General features: G+C 41.3%; 1 protein-coding gene across 1 annotated transcript in view; it reads right to left on the bottom strand.

The window, feature by feature from the left end:
• Positions 1–22,761, bottom strand: part of LOC146798840 (phospholipid-transporting ATPase IC-like) — a 1,543,528-nt gene that overhangs the window by 580,544 nt on the left and 940,223 nt on the right. The window contains exon 14 of the mRNA XM_085626157.1: positions 10,696–10,727. Within this exon, the coding sequence (XP_085482283.1) occupies positions 10,696–10,727 (32 nt within the window). The remainder of the gene's footprint in view (positions 1–10,695; positions 10,728–22,761) is intronic.

Genomic DNA, 22,761 nt, shown 5'->3' with positions numbered 1-22,761 from the left:
GTGAACGCCCATTGCCTCTACCAGGAGTTAAGCAGCATGAGACGGTATTGGGAGCATACCTTGTAGTGATCAATAGGATTGAACAGGGTCTTTTTACCTTTGTCAATGGAGTGAGGCCTACAGGCTCACTCATTTAAAGTTCTGCTGCTGTATATTAAACTCAGCCCTGGTCGTCATCTGTTTGGTCTGTAGTGCTGCACAATGCATGTGTGGTATTTATGTCCTGGGTGTATTTGTGACTGTGAAAGGACAATACAGTGATAGCGCAGTGCGAGTATATTAAATGCATGTGCTGGGTATATGTGTTTGTGAATGGTACAATACATATAGGATGTAGTGCAGTGCATGTATGCTGTATTATTGTACTGGGTGTATGTATGACTGTAAATGGTACAATCAATGGAAGACTCTGGGTTCCATTTTGAGAGACCTTTAAGCCTACTGGAGGAACATGAGGAGAGGAGGTAGAGGAATCCCCCCAGGCAGATGTGTCTATTGCTTCATTCCTGAAAGCTGGGAGGGACACACAGGAGGAAGGGAGAACCAGGCTCTGAAGTATACCTCAAAAGGTGCTCTTTGATTCAGAGAGAGGTCACTGGGATGGGCCCTGCGCACATCTAAGTAAGGAGGTGGGGCCTGATAAGAGAATAATAAACAGTAGAGCTGATGCCCTGGGATAACCTTTGATGCACATGTCACTGTGGCTGACACAAAGGTGTGCACCCCTAGTCACTCCTATGGACTGTGTTGTGGGGCAATTACATTTAGTGTCGCTCCTTCTGTGACAGACTGCTTTCTGTAGGAAGACAGGACAGCAGAGGGGGCATTTCAGTAGGAAGACCCCCAATATAAACTTCAAAAACGCAGACTCTAAATCACATTTGGTAGCTTGAAATGGAACATGTTAGAAATGGCGGTCTCTAGTTGTCAGGTTGTTACCCTGCTCAAGTAGGGACCCTTCTTCATAGTCAGTATAAGGGAGTTACACTTCTAAAATAACCCCTGTTCATCCCCTTGGTAGCTTGGCTCAAGCTGTCAAGCTTAACTCAGAGACAATGTGTAAAGCATTTGCACATAACACACAGTGATACAGTGAAAACATGACAAAAGGACACCACACCAAAAATAACCAATATTTATCTGTGTAAAATAAGACCAATAAGATAAAAATCCAACATACAGTTATCATATCACTGAGGCTGACACAAAGGTCTGTACCTCTAGTCACTCCCATGGACTATGCTGTGTGACCTCGCGATGAGCCTTGAAGCACCTGTGTCGGCAGGGGTCTGTTCTGGAGGTTGGTACAGTGATGGTCGGGCCCTTCAGGTCACACTTGATGCAGGTAGAACTCCGTGAAGCTGAAGTCAGGAGCGCTGGTGTCGGCAGGTGTTGAGACTGTGGTGTGAAATGGGGTGGCGCTGCATGGGGTCCCCTCTGGTCGTGGTGTAGGCAGCGACTCAGTGAAAGTCACTCAGTGGGATAGGTGAGACCAGGGCTGCAGTGAAAAGTGGGACGGGCTTGTCGTAGTGCTTGCAGGACACACGGCAAGCAGCTGTATCATCATTAGTTAAGCTCTGTCATCGGTAGACCCAAGGCTGCAGTGCGAGATGGGGCAATGTAGTGTGCATGGCCCACAAGTTGCGGTGCGAGTAGCGGCATCAGTAGATGATCTGGAGTCGATAGTGCTGGCGTTGGTGGGTCATGAGTGCAGTGTGTGATCATGTAACTTACGAGCAGTGCCCCAAAACCATGGTGCAGGAGGCAGCATTGATGTCAGCTTGCGGTGTCATCATCTGTGAGATTAGGGAGACGGTGTGACACAAGGTGGTGCGGAGTGTGGTGCTCAAAGGTAGGTCGCAGTACAAGCAGAGACTCGGTTGTGGCATTGGATGGCGTCGACGGTGAGACCAGGGTTGCGGTGCGAAGTATGGTGGTGACCTCTGCAGTGCCTTCAGGCCACAGAGCCACCAGAAGCAGCATCTTTGAGGGTGTTGGGTTGCTTTTTCCTTCGGTGGCAGCTGAAACACAGTTTCAGATGCAGGTACCCAGAGGAAGTCTTTGCTGTTGCTGAGACTTCTTGAACAGGGGGCAAGCTCTAGCTCAAGCCCTTGGAGATACTCAGAAAAAAATGTTGGCGAAAGTTCAGCCCAGTCCTTGCATTGCCCAAGACAGAAACAGCCACTGCAGGCCAACACAACAAAGCACACAGTAAAGTGGTAGTCTCTCCTCACAGCTTCTCTAGCCCTTCTTCTTGACAGGTTCCTAAACCCCAAAGAGTTCTAAAGTCCTGGGGTCAGGGCCCCCATATTTATACCACATTTCCCTTTCAAGTTGGTACAAACAAAGTTCCTCTGGCATACATAAACCAGTTCTGCCTGGCACCAGGCCAGGTTCACTCTAGGAGGGAGAGACAGTTTTGTGAGAGGCAGCCACAGTCCATTCAGGTGCAAGTGAAAACTCCTCCCACTACTCTAAATGCAGCCATGTCTATTCAGCCTGGCTATGAGTCATTCGGGAAAGGCAGGACACACCTCAACCTCCCCCTTGTCTGTTGAATTTGAATGTACATCCCCAGCTTCTGTCACTCTTAACCCAGACGGTGAATACACAACCAGGTAGAGTCACACAGGGTGGTTAAGCAAGAAAATGCCCACTTTCTAAAAGTGGCATTTTCAAACACACAATTTAAAAAACACTTTTTCTAAAAGGTGTGCTATTAAATTTTGAGTTCAGAGAGCCTGAGCCTGAACTCCACTTCTCTATCTTATCCCCATTGAAGGTACACATGTCAAATGTTACAGTGCAGCTCCAATGATAGATTTTGGGACAGACAGCCTTTCAACAGTGAAAAAAGAAATAAACAGTAGTGAAAATACTGAAAATAGTGAAATACTTTCAGAAAATGTAAAACACACCAGTTCAAGTCCTAACTTTCACATACACTGCACCCTGCCTGTGGGGGTACCTTGAGCAAACTTGAGGGGTGCTTTAGATGTAAGAAACATGGAAGGTTAGTGCCTGGCAAGTGGGGGCACATGCCAGGTCAACATGGCAGTCAAAACTGGGCAAAGACACTGAAGTGGCATGTCTGAGACACCTTTGAAAGGCTACTTTTGTGGGTGGCACAACCAGTGCTGCAAACCCGCTATTAGCATTTGATTTACAGGCCCTGGGCACCTACAGTACACTGTACTAGGGACTTACTAGTAAATCAAATATCACAATCAGGGAAAACCAATCACAACACAATTTACAGTAGAAGCACTTGCACTTTAAAAATGAATAGCAGTACAAAAAGTGCGCACAGACTGTAAACCAGCAAAACCAAGTCCAGCATACCATCAAAAGCAGGAGGCCAGAAAGCAAAAAGACAGGGGAAGCATGCCAAAAGATGCCAGGTCTAACAGAGCATAAGAAGGGGAGCATGAGACCCCAAAAATTGTCAACTGTCAGGCAGCCAGTCAGCTCTGCAAGCCCTCTGCCTGTGACCAGGACTGGGGGCCAAGGCCTTCTAGTCTCTCATCTGGGTGAGGGGACATCAACCAAGAAATCCAAGACCACCTGTGCTTGGAGTCTCGAGCACCAGTTCCTACCTGCTTGACAGTGTGTCCTGTGAGGGAGAGAAGAGGATTGGAGGGAGTGAGGTCCAGTGGGGAGAAAGCTACTGCACCAATCGGGTCATTGCCTATGTGCAGGGAAATGTTGGCTACCTCATATGAGGAGGGCCGCCGTGAAGTGAGCCATGACCGTTGATGCACTGAACGGGCCATAGTACGTGTGCATTATCAAGTCGTGACCCCGTATGCCAGATGGGGCTGCTGTGAATATTGCTGACATGCCGACCGGGCTGTAGCCCATGGACTTTGGGAGGGTTAGATTTACCATTCCCACTCCAATCTAAGCAACACTAGAGAAGGGTTGGACTTTGGATGGGTTAGATTTACAATCCCCACTCCCACTTAAGCAAAAGATTGGGGGGCAGGGCCTCCGGTGACTTGCCATCCTTTTTTTTTCATTTAAAGATTTTTTTTTATCGGGCTGGTCTTTTAAAAAAGAAACATTTTTAATTGTAAAGGGTGGAGGGCCAAACAGCCCCAGGGACCCTATCCACCAGGGCCCAGCCTTTTTATTTACCAAAAAAAGAAATAATGGAAGCTCCCTCTCTGTAAAAACAAATGTGCTCTGCTTTCAGAAAGTGAGAGCATTCTTAATGCTCTCGCTTGCTGAAAGCGGAGCACAGTTTGTTATGGCTTAGCAAACATCTATGTCCCAGGGGTGGGCACTCCGGCACATAGCAGGAGCTGGCACTGGGTGAGGGGCAGTCCCCATGGCCATCTATGGCTCCAGGGGGGGGGCAGCACAACCGCCTCCAATGCATGAAACAGCCTGGGGAAGATGGTGGTTCCTGGGGCTGCAGAGATGCCCCTCAGGCCCCCACATTCATTTCACTGTAGCCCCACGGAGGTAGCAGTCCTCGGGGTTCCAGCGGTGCCGCACAGGCACCCCCACTTTAATTCAACATTTCCCCTGGGGAGGTGGCGGTCCCCAGGGCACGGGGGATGCTGAGCATGCAACCCCGCATAAAATATAAGCAATGCCCCGGGAGATGGATTTATGAGCCATAGATGCGGTCCCTTGCGCTCCCCTCCTAAGTATATTGTACATAGCCCCAGGATCTGCCCCTCTCTGGGGCTCAAGATTGCAGAAGCACAGGCGGGGTTTGCGGAATGCTTTTTTGGCCCTGCGGGGCCCCTGTAGGACCTCCCCCCCCAGATGCTTAGGGTCTCAGGGTGTTTCTACCATGCCCCTTTTTCTTTTGAATTTCCAAAAGACAGCCAGCAGTAGTGTTTTTGGATGGCACTGGTCAAATATCCCAAACTTATAGTTCTCTTATGCCCACTCCTGGAGTTCTGGCTGCCCACAAAACTTAATCCTTGGTCAAAGTTTTCAAAATATTAGGTGGGGCAACCTAATTTACTTGTTCACATTGAACTTTCCAATTCAAAAAACATGTTATCAATACTTTTCAATTATTAAAATCAACAACTCTGGTTCTTATTTTAACATTACATTTTCTAATTTATTTGATTTTTTGGGTCATTTTTAATCTAACATGAACCACTTCCATTTTAAGGACTGTATTGATCAACATTTCTGTACCAACCTCTGTCAGGTATACAGACTAACATATACACACCATCCCCAAAAATTAAATTAAAGAGTGCTTGCAGTTACCAAGGGCATACTTCTGAACTAACACTCCTAGTACTACTCAAATGCGCATACTAGAAGATCGCTACTTTACTTACAATTTGATTTATCCTCTTTCTCAAAATTCCTCTTTTCCATTCATTCCCCGTTTAAAATTAAATTATGTTTCACCGTGTTTCTCTCTAACCTACAACAGAGTAAACCTGTATTCTGGGCAGAACTAAAATGCCCCTTCTCTTATATCCTGAATAATTTCTCCAACATATTAAATTATACCAGCATCATCATAAACAGTCCCTTCAGACCCCATATTCCTCCTTCTGATCTATGTTCCTCCCCATGGGGTTATCTCACATATCTACCAAGGTCTCTGACTTTTCGAGCAGCCTTTCGGCATGTATGTCCTATATCCTGTCTGATTAATCTGTCTTAGGTGCACTCGTCCCGCCTCTTAAATATCCCTCTAATTTCAATAACCGGTTTCAGCTGTGTCTGTTGGCGTCTCGACTGCCAATTCATTATTCTATGGCAGCCATCTCCAAAGTTCTACCTGCTGTATTCATCCTCCATAATCACATTCAAGAACCCTGACGTTTCACTCAATCATTACTTTCCTTTCATAAACCGAGCACGTATCTCAAGCCTATACTGAGCGTTTATATATTTGCTGTATTTTATAAATGATGGAACCCACGCTTTTGATACATATACGGGGTCGCCATCTTGTAATGGCTGTCTCAAAACACTCGAGTGGCTGCCATCTCCTAACAGGTGTCTTGTTGTTAGCCTAAGACCATCCCCTGTCCTATTCATATGAGGTAAATTTCTGATCTGTGCCTTGCCCGTTATATTTCTAATGTATGTTTCCCATTAGAATCATCTTTGTCCTATAAATCAAGCCCTCTCCCCACCTCATGCCTTTATGTTAGCACATAATGCAGTATAGTATCTTCCCTATAAAGTTTCAAAACTCAACATTAGTCATTTAGCTCCTTACCCTCCCTTACTGTTAGTGTGCAGTGCTATGTACACACAAAACGGCATGCTATACCATACCGTGCATTTCTACAGGAAGTAATTAAGTTCCTGTTCAGTATTCAGCCCCTTCTCTACGGACAGCAATCTCACTATCCATGTCTTAATGAAAGTTTCCGATCTCCTCCCCTCGGCCTCGGGTTCAGTCTTCGAATACCATGGAAGGTGAAAACAGTAACATTGGGGTGTTCAACTTGTATATGTTGAAAAATTAGGCTTTTGCTGTCCCTCTTGTTCGTGGCTGTCTGATGTTTTTATATGTGTAATTTCAGAATCCTAATGGTGCTCTCTACATAGATTTTCTAAAAGTTGCATTCAATCACATAAATCACATGGGGGCTATTACAATTCATAAATTCATTCATATAGTACCTTCTTTCCGAATTGCAACTGAAGTCCTTCAATTTGTTTATACCCATTTTACACATATTACAATCCATACATACATAGTTCCCTTTCGTTCAGTCAGGTATCCAATTTCTACCTCTGTCCCTAATGGAGGTGTGTAGCTGAATGTGACCAGACTCTTCACTGTAGCCCACTCCTTCCTTGGTTTGTCAGTGATCCAATTAGCCAAACCTGATACCCCGCAGAGCAATTTCCAATGTCTTCATAGTATCCTGTACACCTCATTGTGTTCTGCACTATACGTGGAAACAAAAGCCAGTTTTCTACTCTCCTCCTTTTTGTTCTTTTTGCTCAGTGTGGTGTTCCAACTAGTCTGTAGAATCCTACTTTTAGCAAAATTCAAAACCCTTCCAATTCCTTCTTCAAATCACTTTCCTTACTGCAATTTCTTCGTAATCTCACCATTTCCCCATATGGTATATACTCAATCACATGTTTAGGATGTCCACTCTCTGCTCTCAAAATGCTGTTTATGGCTGTAGCCTTGCAGAATAGTTTACTACAAATTCTCCCTCCCTTTGCATACAGTTCCACATCCAAAAATGTGATTTTTTGCTCTATGTCAAAATGAATTACACGTTGTAGGGATTACTGCTAAAATATGAAAAATACTCTTTCCATTCCGTTACTGAGCCAGTCCAGATAAGCAAAATATCATCGATGAACCGGCCCCAAAAGAATATATGTGGAGTTCATTGTTTTGCTGTCGAGGCTCAGATATGCACCCTCTCAAACCACCCCATAAAGAGGTTTGGTAAGAGGGCACAAATCTGGAACCCCAAAGCAGTCCCCTGTATGTGTTGGAACCACTTTCAATTGAATAAGAAGAAAATATTCTCTAGAAGGAACTGTGACATATCGAATAACATTGGTAATGGATATCTAAGTCTTACCGCCTGGTCCAGTACCTGCTCCATTGGAAACGGATTCAGGTGATTGCTCCAGTGAAAACGATGCATCCTCTGCTGCTTGAGGCAGAATCGACGCATCGCCGATGTGCGGTAACAGAACCGGTGCATTGCACTGGGAACCAGCACATCACCATCAGAACTGACGCATCGTTCTCACTGCATTGCTGGCGCTGCATGAGAGATGATCGATGCATTCCCTCCGCTGCATGGAGAAACCCTACACATTGCTCTCAGAACTTCCGCATCTCGGAACCGGCACTTCTTCTTCAAAACCAGCGAATCACCATAATTGCATAGAGAAAATCGACTCATCACCTCATCTACGGAATTGACATCAATGCATTGGTTGGCTGCACCTGCATCTCACAATTGCAACCAGGATCACGGTACTTTGGTTCAGAAGGCCAAATGTGGCTCCTGTTCTCGGCCCGGGTTCCATCGTGGTCGGCCTGAACTTTTAACTTTTCACCTGTCCAGCATGACTAGATAATCCCTATAGACGCCTATTGCTTCTTATCACTATTTTTACTTTTAATCTTTAAAAATTCATATCTCAACATCTATTGGATTTTTGTTGTTTCCATCTTGTTTTATTTATAAAATCATGATCTATTTTCTAAACTGGTGTGGATTCTTTTTGTGGTGTATTCACTGTGTTACTTTTTGAAATGTTGCAAAAATACTTTGCACACTGCCTCTTAAGTGAAGCCTGCCTGCTCTATGCCAAGCTCCAAAAGGGTGAGCACAGGTTAATCTATGGTGTGTATCTGACTTACCCTGACTAGGATCGTGATTCCTGCTTGTACAGGGTGCCTACCTCTGACAACCAGAAACCCAATTACTATCATACATTTTCAAGTGCAGATTTATTACGTTCTTTGGCAGTCAGGCAATCTTTCTCTATAGAAGAAGCACAGACGTCCAGCAGTAGGTCAAGATGTGTTCTCCATCAGAAAAGGCAAAGCTTGGGCAGCATAAGTGTTCCTACCTCATAGAACAGGTACAGCTTTGGTAGCATCAGCTCAGGCTTCCCTCCCTTACAAGACAGGTACAAATCAAGAAACAGCAGTGCAACTTTCACTTCCTCACAGAAAAGACATAACATCATAGCAGCAAAACTTCCCTCTATTACAGAAATCAGTAACAGTGCAAGCGTCCCTTCCGTATTGAATGCAAACAAATAGCAGCGGTAGGGTAGTGTTACATCACCAACATAGCATATACCGTCAGGGAATCATAGTAACTAGATGACACACAGATCTCTGGAGCAGGAGCTTAATTATCTGAGATGAGTGCATAGATGTATGAACGCTGCCAACACCCTGAGATGTTATTCCCTGTCAACATACCCACTGTCACTCTTTTTCACTCCTACTTCACTCCTTTCTATCAGTGATGTTTCCAGACTTCTATCACTACCAGTGGAGCTTACCGATGACATTCACATACACATGTATCAATAATCCACATTTATCTATAAACATCAGATCACACAGGCAGGGGCATTGTTATAAATTTATACATACCTTCCCTACTAGTGCTGTGAAATGTCTCTATGCTGCATGGTGTTGTCTCCATCTATAGCCCATCTGGTCTCTATATTCCTCCACTAAATAGATTCCTCTAGTTTCCTCTCTTCCTCTCTTTCCTTGCTCTCCATTCCATTTTCTCTTTTTCTCTCACACCCTCACTCTTTCATTCATTTCACCTCCTCAAATTTAATTTCTCTTCTCAGTTGTTTCTCATTTTCCTCTGGTTTCACAATCATTTCTGTTTATCCTCTCTTCTCTTATCATAACAACTCACCACTGCTCTTAAAAGAAATGACCCAATAGCACGCCTAAAGATAAAATCATGTTTGCATAGTTTTACTATTCGGATTCTGAGATGCGCAGTATTCTCTTTGTAGTCAATCTATTTCTTCTTAGGTTTCTGGCTTCTCACGCCCGAGTATATGATTAAGCTTGCCATTCCATTCTATTGTCAATATATTTTAAAAAGAATCCCATGTAGGAAAGATGACTCACCTGCATTCTTTTTTCTCCATTATAGGTAGTCTCTCTGAATCCACAAACATCCCATCTGCATCTCTGAGAACCAGAACACTAGTATGATAGTGGGTGTACGTATTTATGCTCCCCCTGAAAACGTATTTATGCTCCCCATGAAAACGAATTACCTAGTGGCGTGTCAGTTTTCTCTCCATTTCAGCCTTAGTAAAGAAGCAACATTTCTGCCTTTATTTTGCTGCTGTCTAAAATGGTGTGGTGTTGCCAATCTAATGTAATTGTTCCATGACTGGTTTACTTTACATTGGCTACTTTAAAAAGATGGGGAAATGTAGCCTCCTAAAGACATGTTTACTTTGTTTAAATGACTTTAACTGAGAAAAGTTGTGCTCTAGGATTCTCTGGATACTCCAGTCGAGATATTTTATTCTTTATGAGTATCATACAAAATCTCATTATGGAGAAATATTTTTGCAATTTCAACAATTGTTAATGTTGGTGAATACAAGATGTAGTCTAATTCCAAAATTATTATCTTCCGTGAGCTGAAAAAATATACAAATTGCAGCCATCAGATGACCTTTAAACTGAAAACTGCTTAGAGAGGAAATCTACAAACCGACTAAATGTGTGTATTTCTAAATGTGTGTATTTCTAAATGTGTGTATTTCTCAGCCCTTTCATAAGTGCCTACGCACTTATGTAAGGGCTAGGAAATACACCAAAGGAAAGGGGAAGGGAAATGTATAAAAGTGGAATAGTTATCTGAATGCCAACGATTGCCTTGGTTGCAAATATCACCCCAAGTAATTATTCGATGTTCAACTGTCAATGACCTTGCCATTTTTATGATTATTTAAGACGTATTTTTATACCTTTTGGGATAGATCTATTTTCAAGAATCACTATACATTATTTATCTTGTAATTACTAATTTCTGTATATATGCTGCTTATTATTTTGTTATTCCAAAAATTATTAATAACAAGGTCAAATAATCACTGAATTCATAAATCAGTCACTCTTATCAATCATTTTCCTGAAGGTGGCAGATTACATAAAGTTACTTCTTTAATTTGCATTGTAGACATTACATTATAATCTGTGTCCAAGCTCACCTTCAACTTGTCTTTCCCATCTGAGCTTGTACCTGCATGAATGACAGAGAAGGAAAAACTTAGATGATGCAGAGTGGTAATGTATGGTTTGACCAATTCAATTAAGCAGAAGGAATGTCATTATGCAGTGAAACTGACAAGTGTTCACGTTCTGTATAATTTGTAAGAACACGATTACTGGGAGACAAAACAACATATCTATTTTTTCACTGAAAAAAACAAAAGTTAAAGTGAAGTTATAGTTAGGTGAAAATGTCAGTTAAAAATGCAATTTTAAACGTAGAAAACCACATTAGTCTGCTTGTTATAGTTATCTCAAATAACTATAACTTGCGCCCTAAGGTAACTATACTTGTGCCCTCGTAATGCACAGTTTTTCATCAATAATTTCATTGCAAATGTTGCCGTGATATTATTAATGATGTAATAGAAGATGTCATGAGTGCTATAGTATGTGGGATAATGCAGTGCATTGTGAGGGCTTGAGTAATAATTACCTTAAGGTACCAGTTATAGTTCCTTGAAATAACTGTTACTGGTGAATTTAAGTGATTTTGCAAGTTTGAAACAGCATTGTTTAACTAATAACATACAGTCAAACCACCCCCACCGTGCACAGCTTTTGGGTGTGGGGTTGGCCACAGAGTCTGGCCTGGAGCGGAGCCCTGCAACCATTACCTGTGGGCACCACCCCTCACACCTGTGCACAGGCAGTCAAATCCCCACCGCACATGGCCTTTGACCGTGCGCAGTGGGGATTTAGCTGCAAAGCCTGACTTGTAAGCCTGAGAAGAACTTCATAAAAATATGGCAAATTTTCATGGGGTCATGGTTTCAATGACACAGGAGACTTAGTTGCTGGTGGGGCTGCAGAACTCTCTGCACCCCCGCAAATTAAAAAAAAAATAGTGGTGGCTCATGCCCCTTCTAGAGACATCACAAAGAAAACAAAATATGTAAATAGCCCTCAGAGAGCATTATGATGCGTTCCTTGAGGATCAATAAATAACAACTGTGTGGCTGTGGCCGCTCATTTATTATTTCCTTTTTGTGAGTTTAAATTTTTTTTTAAATGGCTGTCAAGGTCCAACCCAGGACACTACTGCTTTTTTTTATAGAGCCCCAGGGCTCTGAAGCATCAATGTCTCCCTGTAAGTTGCCCTATTTCTTGGGCCGCACAGGAGCTGGCTTTTTATTTATTTAAGGGGTGCCATGTTGCTGACCCAGGGCATCCCCGACAATTATTTTTGTTAGGGCAGCAGTAGATGTCCCGGGGCCCGCAGCTTCCTGTTCCTGTAGCCAGCATTATTCCTTTTTTTTAGTGGGTGCCCAGTTGCCCTCTTTGGGCACCCCACAGCTGATACCTCATTTGGGGCTGCTGTGGGATGCCCAGGACCACCATAGGCTGATCAGCTCCAGTCATGCATCCATCCCAGGTGCAGCAGAAGCTGGCATTGCTTAATCCCAGCAGGAGCAGTTTTATTTTGCTCCTGCCGGGCGGGAGCAATTCTCTGTATTTCCCTGCAGATAAGGAGACGTTTTGTACTCTCACCTATTGGGAGCAGCTTTGTGATCCTGCTGGGTGGGAGCACATTACCCTTACCCAGCTGTGCTTTCAGACAGGGAACTAGATATTGTCCTGGAGAGTGGGTTCTCTGGAATCCCGCCCTTGATTGCACCCCAGGGGATGTGGTCCCCGGGGTCATACTATGGCTTTGGGAGGGGGCAGCGTGGCCTCCCTCCAAATTTGCTCCATTGTGGTCCTAGGGGATGAGGTCTCAGGGGCCTTTCAGTCTTGTGAAAGGGAGGCGGCACACCCTCTCTCCTTTTTAAATATTCGAGACCCAGGGGATAGCGGTATGTTCTTAAACTCAAGAGGGAGCACACCCTTTTTTTCTAAAACATACAGCTGATCAAAGGTCCTATATGAATTGGGTGCACATTTTTTAAAACTTTTTTTGGGCACTACCAGGCCTAGGGTCTTTTTGCTGTTTTTCTGTGACTCCGGAATGAGTGCAGAGTCCTAAGATGGCTGCCGCCACATAGTTTTGATATGGTGGAAGCCTATCAGATCTCACAAAGAGATCTGTCAGGCCCACGGATCCTCTACAGTGTGATAGATACAAGGTTTTTGAGCCTTAATTACTCTAAAATTACTGAACGGATTTACACCACATCACTAAAAACACTCTTTCTGGAGCAAGATTTAGCTTTCTCTACATTTGGTGAAACTCCGTTCAGCTCTTTGGGCTCTAGCTGTGTCTAAAGTTCCTATGGAAAAATGAATGGGGAAAACACATTTGGGACCTCCTGTTTTCTCACCTCCCCCTTGACAGATCCCCCCAAAAATGTTCAGTTAGGAGCTGAGGGAAAAAAGTAATTTTTAGGAAAGTTTCCTAAAGATTCGTCAAATGGTGCTAAAGATATAAGTAAACAAAAAATGCCTTTAATTTGGAAACACAATCATAACTGTAACGACCCAGTGGCAGCCACCACTGGGTAATATATATATAAATATATGCCACATATCTATCGTCACACTGCTCTTTCTGTAGAATATGGGTGCATTATCTTTCTAATCAGGATCACTGACATACTATTGATGCTAATAATATTGATTCACAAAAATATCGCAAACTAAATCATTCACAAAATATTGCTTTCCTATAGCTATCTAATAAAACCACAAATATTAATAAACAAAATATCATTATTAAAAATATATATTGTTACTTACATTCATTACAAAAATATCATGACAAAAATATTGTAATCTTCAAATAAACATATAAATAGTCAAACATATCAGAACACACAATATCAACTACATTAATAAAACATGTTTTTATTATAAAACATACAAATAATACCATTTTATGTTAATTGAAAATTAACATAAAAAATGTAAATATTCAAACATCATTATAACAATTTTTTCATCGCAAAAATAAACATAAAGAACCCCAATAATTAAGCACTTCAATACACTAAAATAGTAATAAAAAAGTATTTCCACAATTACCAACATTTAAACACGAAACAAAAAAAATTATAAATGCATCCAAATAATAACATAAATGCAGAAATATATACTCAACTTTATAAAATGAACACTAATTAGTGTTCACCATAAAAGGCAATAACTGAAAACAAAATTAAAACTAACAGAACACTAACCAATACAAGAAAACTGTAAACAAGATGAACCAATACAATTATACAATCAATGAAACTAACAATATAAAAGCCACACATAATGTGACTACTCCAAAAACTACAGAGGCTGTAAGAAGATGATACTCTGCCGGATTTTCAAAACACAACCTGAAAACTACCTTCCACTGTAAGTGAAGCATTTATTTATACTAACTTATGAAGTACATAATTTATTACAGGTAAAGTAACAAATAACTACCAAAACCCCCTTCTACTTTTATGTCTTTATCTTGAGATACTGCAAAGAAATTACTACACCATTGAAAAACTAATAATCTAATGAAAGAAGGATATCAGGCACAAAAAAAGTAAGTAATTTAAAATATTATTAAAACGCATCTCAACATAAAACAGTAAAAATAAAATGAAACTCCCTCAGCCCCCACTATCTACCAACAAACAAACGATTAAAATAAAACTAAAGATTTTTTCTTCTCCAACAGAAAATTAGCCATCTGAGCCACATTATAATACCTCCAATGGAAAACCTGCAAACAAACACTTCAAATTCAACAAGAACACATATGTGAGTATAAAATAGAAACCACTACCATAATTTTGTATTTCAATAATAAATATATTATACATTTTTAAAATGTATTTCTTCATATTATTAGACTATTTTTAGATATAATGACAGAAACAGCAAGGTACATCACTGAACAGAAAGGAAAACAATTACTCTCTCATGAGCTACACTTACTGCCAAGAGATTACAAGCATAAAAACTATCAATTGCAAATGTACTAAATATTACTCTAATGATTGTTATGGGAGGGCCACAACAAAAGATGACTTTCTTACTAATGTAAGGGAACACATTCACTCTCTAAATGTCACTGATGTTAAAGTAAGGCATGTACTACAAGCTTTAAGAAAGGCACACACTAGCTTCCAAGAGCCCACTATGAAAATACTATTCCAACCTTAAAACACTTAATTGCACAAACTAAAAAAGCCACCCTTGGTACCCCTTCAGCCCCTAGAAGATACCAAGATATACAAATGCCTGAACATTTTACAAATACACAATATGAGGAACCCTTTGTCTTACCTAATAACCTTATCAATGATAAACACATCTTAAAATGTTCTACAGCAGCAAACCTATTAAAACTAGGCCAATGTCAAACATGGATGAAACATTCAAAATGTTACTCAAACCATTCTCTCAGATATACACCAAAAATGGTGAAGATAAACCATTCACATACAAAAATATAATCCACCAACAAGAGAAAAATAATTTTTAAAAGGCTAATAAAATGGAAAAATAAAACAGGTCCAACTGAAATCCAAGGAAGCAATAAAAAGTCCTAATAACCCATAAAAAAATGAAAACTAGTTTAAAAAATAAAAGGAAATCTAAATTTGAAATATTGGTTTACTAGAAAGCAAAACGATTTCCTATAAAAAAAAGCAAAATCCAAACTTCAATACAATACCTTCTGTTCCACAAACCTGTAATATAAAATTACAATACCCACCCACAAAAAACAGTATCTTCAAACACAACAAAAAAGCAATGTTAATCTATAGAAAGGATATAACATTACATAGTATCACATATAATAATGCTACACTCCTAACAAACTCTACATCAGTCTGTCACAAAGCACTGGTATACAAAATTACCAAAATTACTAATAAACCATTCAAAAACTAAAAAAGAAAACTGTAACTACTAGTTACTAGTACCCCTTACTTCCCCCTTCCCTCAAAATGCTATAAAAATCTTACAAAAGGCCTTACCTACTAGGACAAATCACACCACCTCCCGTGACTTACTTCCAAGGAAACAACCCAAAAATGAGACACATAGACTTTAAAGTTAAACTAGTGGTAAAAAAAAGGTCAGTTAAATGAAACAAAAACAGACTATCTGCCTATAAAAAACACGATGGATGGATGTTTGCATTTTAATACAAAACTGTTTGAATAATGTAAAACATGTTATTAAAACATATAAAAATTTGAAACAATTATATACTTTTTTTCGTCCTTTGGGCCAAATGGCAGAAACATGATGACGACAATGGTGGTGACGGGGTACTAGTTCCCCTAATCCCCACATTTTAGCTTTTAACCAAGTAAACACCCAGCAAATAAATGTATTTCGGTTTTTGCATTGGTTTTTAAGAAATCACTTTCTCAAGGGCCCCCACTTAGATTTTAGAAGTGCCTCCCTGTCTCCCAGTGCAGGCCTGCTTTCTACCAAATGCGGTTTTTGGAGAGCGAGGACTGCCAATGATGAAGCATGACACCTGGTGGTGTGCAAGGACAATCCTTTACATTTTTCGAGATCCATCCATACATTTGAATATTTTTATTTGGCATATTTAACCATAAAAAAATTACACTTTACAAATACTTAATACATGATTTGTCCCAAGGTTTTACCATAAAACAGTATACTACACAGTAAAAACCTGCTAAAATATATCATAAAAAGCTCACGTATAAGGGCATTTAGTTCATCACCAAGGCAGCAAGGGGTTGCTTATACATTAGCTGTACATTTATACAAAATCTTGCATAGACCCCAGATCATAGGTAAGATTGAATTTTCAACCTATGCCATTTCACTCATTGACTCCTGTATAGCAATTAAAAATCTTCCTATTGCACATGCCACATTTAAAAACCTCATATTTGTCAGTAAACTAAGTGCTTGGTCTCTACTGAAGCTTTCATTAACAATAAAAATAGGTTTTAAAAAAAAATTCCGTTCTTCTAAAAACCGCAAACAGTCCAGCAAAATATGTTCGCTACTGCATTTTACTTGTAGGCCACATGAGCACAGGCCTTGGTCGTTCGACATAAGTAATTTTATCTTCCCATTAATATTACTTGGGTTCAGGCCGACTCTAAATTTCAATATTACATTTCTGAGCTTTGGGTTAGGCATAGGTTCTATATAGGGGAAAACATCATCATTGATCCATCCATTTAACAGAAACTGGGCCGAAGATTTGCTCTTCAAGTAGCATAAGTCTTCTTCTCGTGCCTCCACGTTAACAATAGCCCGGGATCTGCTGCATTTATTTCCAAAGATCTTGCTCTAGAGTAAGTTTAACACATAACTTATCTAATTTGTTCCTTGCTTGGACCGCCCAAGTAAGATCGCTATTCTCTATTTCTTTCTTACAGAGATATGCTATTTTGGGGGGGCCTTCTCCATTCAATCTTTTCCAAAAATTAAATGTCGCTTGCATTCCCCGATAGTTCCAGGCTGTGAGATGACATTCTACTCACACAGCCTGTAACATAGTTGAAGATGGGAGGGCGAGAAGTTGCTTCACACATTTTCCCTCCTCTTGGTTCCAATCTGATTTACCTCCCATAAATAAAACCTCGACACCATATAAAAATTGTGATTGGACCCATGCAGTAAAGGCTGAGAGTATTGGTCGCAGTGATGGGCCTCCATACTTCTGTTTAAATTGTTTAAGACCCCAGACTGTGGAAAGGGACCTCGCTTTTAAGGTCTGAATGTGGTCTTTCCAATTTAATCTACTATCAAACCACATGCCCAGATATTTATATTTATCTACTATACCAATTCTAACATCCCCCAATCTCCAGTAGAAGGAACTTTTTCTTTTTCCAAATACCATCATTTTGGTCTTTTCTAGATTAACCGTGAGGCTTTTCTAATTACAGTATTCTAAAAAGGTATCTAGTTTCTTTTGTAAACCTAACTCTGTCATGTCTGTTATCACTAAGTTATCCGCGTATAGCAGACATGAAATATGGGTTCCCCCCATCTTAGGGCTTAAACCTTCTGCTTTACTCAATGTTGTTGGTAGGTCAGATACAAACGGAAAATAACAAAGGGGCTAAAACACAGCCCTGCCTCAGGCCGTTCAATATTGGAATCTTCTTAGCTAATGTCCCAAGATCATCCAGGATTACTCTAGCCCAATTCTTAGAGTGCATATCCTGGATTAATGAAAGAACTGCTTTGTTGATTCCGAGCTTTACCAACCTACTCCACAATATATTGCGATCTACCAAGTCAAATGCGGCTCGGAAATCAACAAAACAGCAAAACAAGCTACCACGCACTTCTATTGCCTTTCTTGCTAATGACCATAAACTGAGGCAGTGATCAATGGTCGAATGCTCTTCTTTAAACCTCCCCTGTTCTATGGGTATCAGGTCATGCTGTTCTGCCCAGGCTTTCACTACCCCTAATAATATTTTGGAGAAGACCTTCTCTCCCACATCCATCAAGCTTATGAGGCGATAGTTCTGGGGCAGCATAGCATCATCCTTTTTATAGATTGGTCTCATAATTGCTCCCTTCCAACTTTCTGGGAAAGACCCCACCGCAAGAATTTGTTGGAAGGTTGTTTTTAAGAAGCTCGCCCACCAATCTGTATTATTTATCATAATAATAGAAGCAAGATTGTCTGGTCCTGAAGCTTTTGTTAGCTTTAAAGATTGAATTGTTTTTTTTATATTTTGAAAAGAAAAGTGTTGTTTTAATTGTTCTAGCTCCTCAGGCTTTACTTTCAGGGTATTCTTCAAAACTTTACCCCTATATAGATTGCTCAGATGGGTAACCCAATCATCCTCACCCACCAAGCATCGCATTTCCCCTTGTACCTTGCCCTCTTTTACCAAATGCCAGAAGGCTCTTATATTGTTTGTGTTTATACTTCTAACATTGTTTGCCAATTTTTAAATTTATTTTTCTAGTTTCCTTTCTCTTATTTTATTTTTATATTCCGATTTTGCCACTCGAAGGCTCTCCATTGTCTCCTTATCTGGCTTTTTCTTTAACTGTCTTTCCCATTTCCGTACCCTAAGTTTCAAATTTCTGCACTTGTTATTAAACCAGTTCTTTAAATTTCCATTGTTTTTATGGGGGGCCCTTTTTTAACTTTTATTTTTAGGCAATTTACCACCTGCTCGATAGAACGCTTGTACCATATTAGAATTTTTCCTTTATGTGGTACATTACCAACAGTAGTATAATCAATGAACAAATTATTAACCAATTGCAGGCTTTCCTCGGTTATACGGGTGGTTATGCGTCTGGGGTATTCAATCTGCAAGGGGATCACTCTTTCTCTTGCTGGATCCTCTTCCATCTTGATTAACAATTCTAAGGGCCAATGGTCACTACCCTCACTCTGCAGTACCTCAAATTGTTCCACATCCTTAAAGTGCCATGCATCAATGAAAGCATAATCAATTGGGCAGTTCTGATTCCCTGAGCGGAAAGTCTTCTTTGCCGGGCAATCCAAAGTCGTCCATCCATTGGCACAGAATAGTCCTATTGATCCAAGGAACTGTACCAAATATTTATCTCGTGCGGCACTACCTACGCCGCCAAAGTTAGCATGAGGAATATGTGAGGTAGCTAAAATTTCCTTAAACAATTTATCACTAAGGGATGGTTCTAATTTATGGTTAAAATCTCCTAAGATCATTATCAAATATGCTGCTTTCATCATACATATAGATTCCAAATCTTTCTCTAGCATGCGCAATTGAACTTCGTAATCTGTTATTACTCCTGGTTGAATATATACATTTATCACAATAATTTGTCTTTTTATCTCGGTCCCACTGTAGAGTTCTACCTGGCATGCCAGTAACCACCTACAATTCACATTTAGCTTAACCCCTTCAGTGCCCATGACGAGCTGGACTCGTCATGGTCCGCGGTGGCGCTGTGCCCATGACGAGTCCAGCTCGTCATAGACCCCGCCCGCTAATACAACGGCCGGCACAGGGCGGGGAAAGGGGCGGGCACTGAAGGGGTTAATTATTTTATTGGCTTTTTTTACTGATACCAGAGTAATTAAGCCCCCCGAGGGTCGGCCCAAGTTCATTTGTACTGCCTCCTTAGTTACCATAAAAAAACTATCTATTGGAATGGGTACCTCACACAACCAGGACTCCTGCAGACACAATATGTCATAGACATCTAACATTTCTCTAAAGGTGTCTTGTGCTAGCTGTCTCTTATATCCCCCAATATTCCAAGACAGAGTCCGTAGGCTGTGCGAGTACCCTGAATCCTAGTCCACTTCACTTAACACACTGGACAGATTGTCCTCCCAACTATTTGAATAATCGATTAGGAGGTCATATCGGTTACTCAACATTGTCTCGTATGTGGTATTCGGTATTGTTACTTTTAACCCTCCTTGATCTTTATCTGTGCAGATTCTTCTATCGTGGACGCCTAATGCTTCATACTGTACTTGCTCCGAGCAAAGTCCTGCATGGTGAAGAAGGGCCACAGAGCTCCCGGACTTATTCCCATCTCTCTCAATTTCATTGATCTGCACAAATCTTATACCCTCCATTTCCAGATCTCTCTCTGCTTTTATCACCGACTGCTTTACAAATTCTGAATAAAAAAACACCTTAGTTACCTCATTTCCTTCTAAACTTGTTACAAAACCTATTTGTTTTATATCTTCAGATGTAACCTCTCCTAGTGTTGGGCATTTAACCAGGATTTGCAATAGGTTTGCACGATTTAGGGGTTTTATTTTCCTTTGTCGCTTTTTCCCCCACCCTCTGACCCCATGGTTCCATGAACACACATAAGTCCTCAATATTGTCGTGCATCCTCGTGCTTCTCTTAATTATGGAAGCGGGCTCTCTTCTCAATCCTGTTCTATCTAAGTGGGATTCACCCTTCATTCTTGACCCTGCTGGTACACCCTACACCCTGCTCCCCATTCTTTCTGCTTTTTCCTGTGTTGCAAAGCCTTGGGTTTGCGCACTTCCACACAGGGTGTTCAACTTCTTTGATGTACTCATCACTTTCCTATTCTGAATCTTCCCTTGAGCCTTTATGTTTATGATCTCATCTGTCAGTGGTCCCTCACTTCCTAAAATTACGACACCCTTTTTTATACTCTGGCTTTGGTTTTGGTATACCTTCCTTGTCTTTTCTGACATTTTCTGTGACTTATTTCTGAGCTTTCTGCTCTTCTTTATGGTCCTATCCCTTTTAGATCTTTTGTATGCACTCCTCTTTATTACCCGCATAGGGCACTTTGAGATGTATACTGTCGGGGGATTTTCAATCTGTATAACTTCATTCACCTGCATGGCTTTATTCTCGTTGTTATATAGGGACACATTTACCTCCTGCTCCCTTTTCTCCGCTACTGGGCGTACTATATTTGGCATACAGTTATTAATTTGTTTCAGCTCCTCTGCAATCAGTTGTAGTTGTCCATTATTCTCAACCAAAGCCTCTAATATTGCCTGGAGAGTTTTTTGCATTAAAAACATCACCTCTAATAGAGATGATTCTGAGGACGCAATCATGTCAAGCGCCAAGGATGATTGTAGGGTATCTGGGGAGTTAAAGCTTTGTTGGGGAGTTACAATTCCCCTCTTCTCCTGACTATTAGATTCCCGTTGTGGTGTTTTATGTACTCTAGGGCTCTCCCCTTCCCTTCCATTACCGGATAGACGAGGTGATGATGATAATCTAGGTTCCAGCTCAAACATTTTCCCTTCATTTATTCCCCCTTGGTCCAAAAATAGTGGCTGGAAGGAATCATTTGTTACATCCATTATTACACCTGTTCCAGTTCCAGTCCGTTGGTCGCTCGTGCTGTCTCTATCATGAGTTCCCCCCAATTGCGGGGAATATTCAGATATTTCAGGCTTCTTTTTATAATATTTCCCCACAAATTTCTTTATAGATTGCCCTAAGGAAGTTCCACTCGCTTCTTCTACTAGGGCTGGTGGACAGACATGTTTATTTGGTGTCGATGTTTCCTCCACGGAATCTATGCTGATCCTCTTCAATGTCAATGACTTTTGTTGCTGGCACTTTTTATTTGCTTTTCTTGGCACTACAGCTTTCAGAGACTTTTTGACCCCGCGTGACTTTCCTTTTGGAGGCATTTCCCTTTACTCTTCTCTACTCTACAACCACTTTCTTCAAAGTCCACAAGCGCCACTTATTTTTCTCAGGTTTCACAAGGGCCTGCTCCAATACCAGGCTCTTAGTGGTGCAAGTCCGGGTACTTAAAATATTGAGGTAACACAGGACTCACCGTGATCTCTCTATGGGGGACGATCCCACTCTATCTTTATCCCACCATCTGACCACTCGTATATATTATAACAACAGGTACCTCAGGCTAAGGTCGACAAGAGTATATGTGTCTGTAGAGTCGCTCCATACACCGTCTGGCGCCACAATCACTAAAACCTCTGCGGTGCCAAACCCACTTTAAGTTCAATAAGTGTCAGGCAAAACACCTTACCATCTTGCCATCTGGCCAACCTTCATGTTATTCGCCGGGTTTGATCAAAAATTTAACAGCAACTTTACCTTTAGAGCTGTAGTAATGCCTGCTGCATTAATCACATTTGTGGCTCCTATTGCTCCCTGCCGCATTACACCCTGCAGTCGCAGTACAGAGGGCATGGTGGCAATCCCCCCTGGCAGGGGGGGGCTAGCTCCAGCTACGGCTCGGCCTCTATATCGTGGCTCAGTTACTTCGGTTTCTTCCACGCACTCTGCCGCTCCCAGCCCAGCCGCTCACAACCCTCTGACCTTGTTGCCGTCTCGACTCCGGTTCGCGGGGGCACAATTCTTACCTCCCACTTAGAGTATATCTGAAGGGCTTATCTCGGATGTCTCTTTCTAATGGGGCACCTTTCTCTATATGCGAGAAATGGAACTTTCTTACCCAGGCTTCTCCTGTGCTATAGAGGAAACTTCTTGCCCCTCCTGACTCTCCCTTCCTCAAAGCTTCCGGGGGTCGAGGTTGTATGCTGTTCTATTCCGTAAGAGGCTCTCAATACTGTGGGGAGCTGCAGTTTGTGCTGGCTCTGCCACCGGACCTCGCGCCG

This window comes from Triturus cristatus, chromosome 9 (assembly GCF_964204655.1).
Source record: "Triturus cristatus chromosome 9, aTriCri1.1, whole genome shotgun sequence".
Taxonomy (NCBI): domain Eukaryota; kingdom Metazoa; phylum Chordata; class Amphibia; order Caudata; family Salamandridae; genus Triturus; species Triturus cristatus.
The sequence above is the reverse complement of the archived record's forward strand: the minus strand, read 5'-3'. Positions and strand labels throughout refer to the sequence as shown.